The sequence below is a fragment of the Austrofundulus limnaeus genome, unplaced genomic scaffold (genome assembly GCF_001266775.1).
Source record: "Austrofundulus limnaeus strain Quisiro unplaced genomic scaffold, Austrofundulus_limnaeus-1.0 Scaffold11, whole genome shotgun sequence".
Classification (NCBI taxonomy): Eukaryota; Metazoa; Chordata; class Actinopteri; order Cyprinodontiformes; family Rivulidae; genus Austrofundulus; species Austrofundulus limnaeus.
In genome coordinates, this window is record NW_013952413.1 from 4,115,670 (window position 1) to 4,117,668 (window position 1,999).

A 1,999-nucleotide genomic window follows, 5' to 3' on the forward strand; every position below is an offset into this window, starting at 1 on the left:
ATATAACATGGGTGACTTGAGTGAGTCAGACAGCAGTGAGTCACTTTGATAATCAGACTGACCATTAGTGTTAGACAAGAGGATAAATTGTTTTAGTTCACTTTTGTGAAAATGTAAACATTGATTGTGCTCTTGGTAAATCATGTGACATAACTTGGTAGTGCTTCATAGCTTTCAGAAGTCCTAAAAAACATTGATATTAACTGCTACTAATTCTTCATGATGTAAAGTTAATAAACAATGTTTAAATTTTCTTTCATGTTCTTCTGTCATGCAGATCTAAAAACTGATTGTTACCTCCAGGATTCAACACCAACTGCTTGAAAACTTATCTTACTCACATGGAGCCTGTTCCAYCTTTTGAACATGTGAAAACTCTTACTTGCAAGTTTGTCTGGACAAAATGCTATTAATGTGTGACCCGGGTGCTGTGATGTCAAGAGATGACGGCGGTCCAGATGAGGAGGAGCCTGCTTTGCCATCTTCCTCAGCAGCGGCTGAAGAGGAAGAGAGGATGCCTCCAGGGCATCGGGGTCGGCTGGCACAGACCAACCGCCTTGGGGGAGGGGAGAGAGGAGCTTTGAGAGAAGAAGTGGGACAGGAGGATGAGGAGATGACTAACAGTTCAAATGATCTTTCATCCTCAGCCAATCAAAGCCCTGAGAGTGCCACGGGATCCACCTCATCGTTCTCTAAAAGGTAAATGTGACCAAAGTTTGAGAACTTTAACAATTAAATGGTGAAATATTTGTCTTTAAAACTGAATTAAACTTAACCCCCTGCTAAAATGTACTCAACTTACATTCTTTCAAATCAAATCCCATCTGTGAATTTTAGGTCTATAAACTACAGCGCCTTAAAAACTTTGCACCAAATCTATGACATCTGATCTAAATATCTTCATTATTATGATGTCCGTGTTCGTCAGCGARCATGAGGGTAGTGGCAGAGGGCAGGACCACAGAGACATGATGAACACAGTGGCTGAGATGAAGAAGAGGCTTCCGTCAGACAAACGGAGCCGCAGCAAAGCCAGCACTGTGGAGGCCTTAAACTACGCTCTCAACTGTGTCAAGCAAGTTCAAGGTAACCTGAGTAACCAGAAAAATGTTAAAGATTTTACCTCTTTCTCCAAACCCATGTGAAATTCTGTTATTTTCTGAACCGCATTTATGTTTTCTCACCTGTAGCCAACAGTGACTACTACAAACTGCTCATGCGAAATGGGCAGGATCCGAGGAAAGATGCCACTGTCTGCACTCTGGAAGAGCTGGAGAGGGTCACCTCTGAGCACAATCTTAAAAACACGGTATGCAAACACACAAATGTATTCTTTCATATAGATGCATGGTTCATCGGAACTGGAAAGTTTTAACTTTCCTGCCTTTTTTTTTCTTGCACCTTGTTTAAAAAGCACATTTGTTGTGCTTAAAATATGTTCAGTGCTCTGATGSTCGGATTGACAGTGTTCCTCTGGCACACGTGTACATTTGTTTCTCAATCATGCTTCGACTGTGCAAATATTAACTCCTGTGTGTTTGTGTTACTTGCTTTTGGCCCGTGTGCGCCGTTTTTCTGCATATGCGCACATACGTCTCTGTGTACCTGTGTGTAGGATTCGTTCGTCATGGTTTTCTCCCTGTCGAGCGGCCGGGTGCTGTACGCGTCGGAGCAGGCTCCCAGCTTACTGTGCTGCAAGAGGAAGTACCTGGAGTCTGCGAAGTTTGTTGAGCTGCTCTTCCACCAAGACGTCAACGTCTTCTACTCGCACACGGCACAGCCACACCTGCCCCCGTGGAGCAACTCGCACTCTGGTGTGTTTTCATCTTTAGCAATGCTGCGTGTTTTCAGCACATTTTCATTCCAGTATTTGTGAGATAGTCTGACTGGACTGTCTTTATACCACTGTGGCATTTTGTAGGAGTTCTATAATGAAAGGAGAGTGGACCAGGGATTTTCAAATTGCTGGGGGGGCTCCAAGAACTGGAGGGAAGATGGG

General features: G+C 43.7%; 1 protein-coding gene across 2 annotated transcripts in view; it reads left to right on the forward strand.

Moving 5' to 3' along the window:
• Nucleotides 1-1,999, forward strand: part of per3 (period circadian clock 3) — a 16,854-nt gene that overhangs the window by 5,861 nt on the left and 8,994 nt on the right. For both annotated transcript variants that reach the window (XM_014002090.1, XM_014002091.1), the window contains exons 2-5: nt 278-699; nt 929-1,086; nt 1,191-1,309; nt 1,616-1,814. In XM_014002090.1, coding sequence (XP_013857544.1) covers nt 404-699; nt 929-1,086; nt 1,191-1,309; nt 1,616-1,814 — 772 coding nt within the window. In that variant the 5' untranslated portion in view covers nt 278-403. The remainder of the gene's footprint in view (nt 1-277; nt 700-928; nt 1,087-1,190; nt 1,310-1,615; nt 1,815-1,999) is intronic.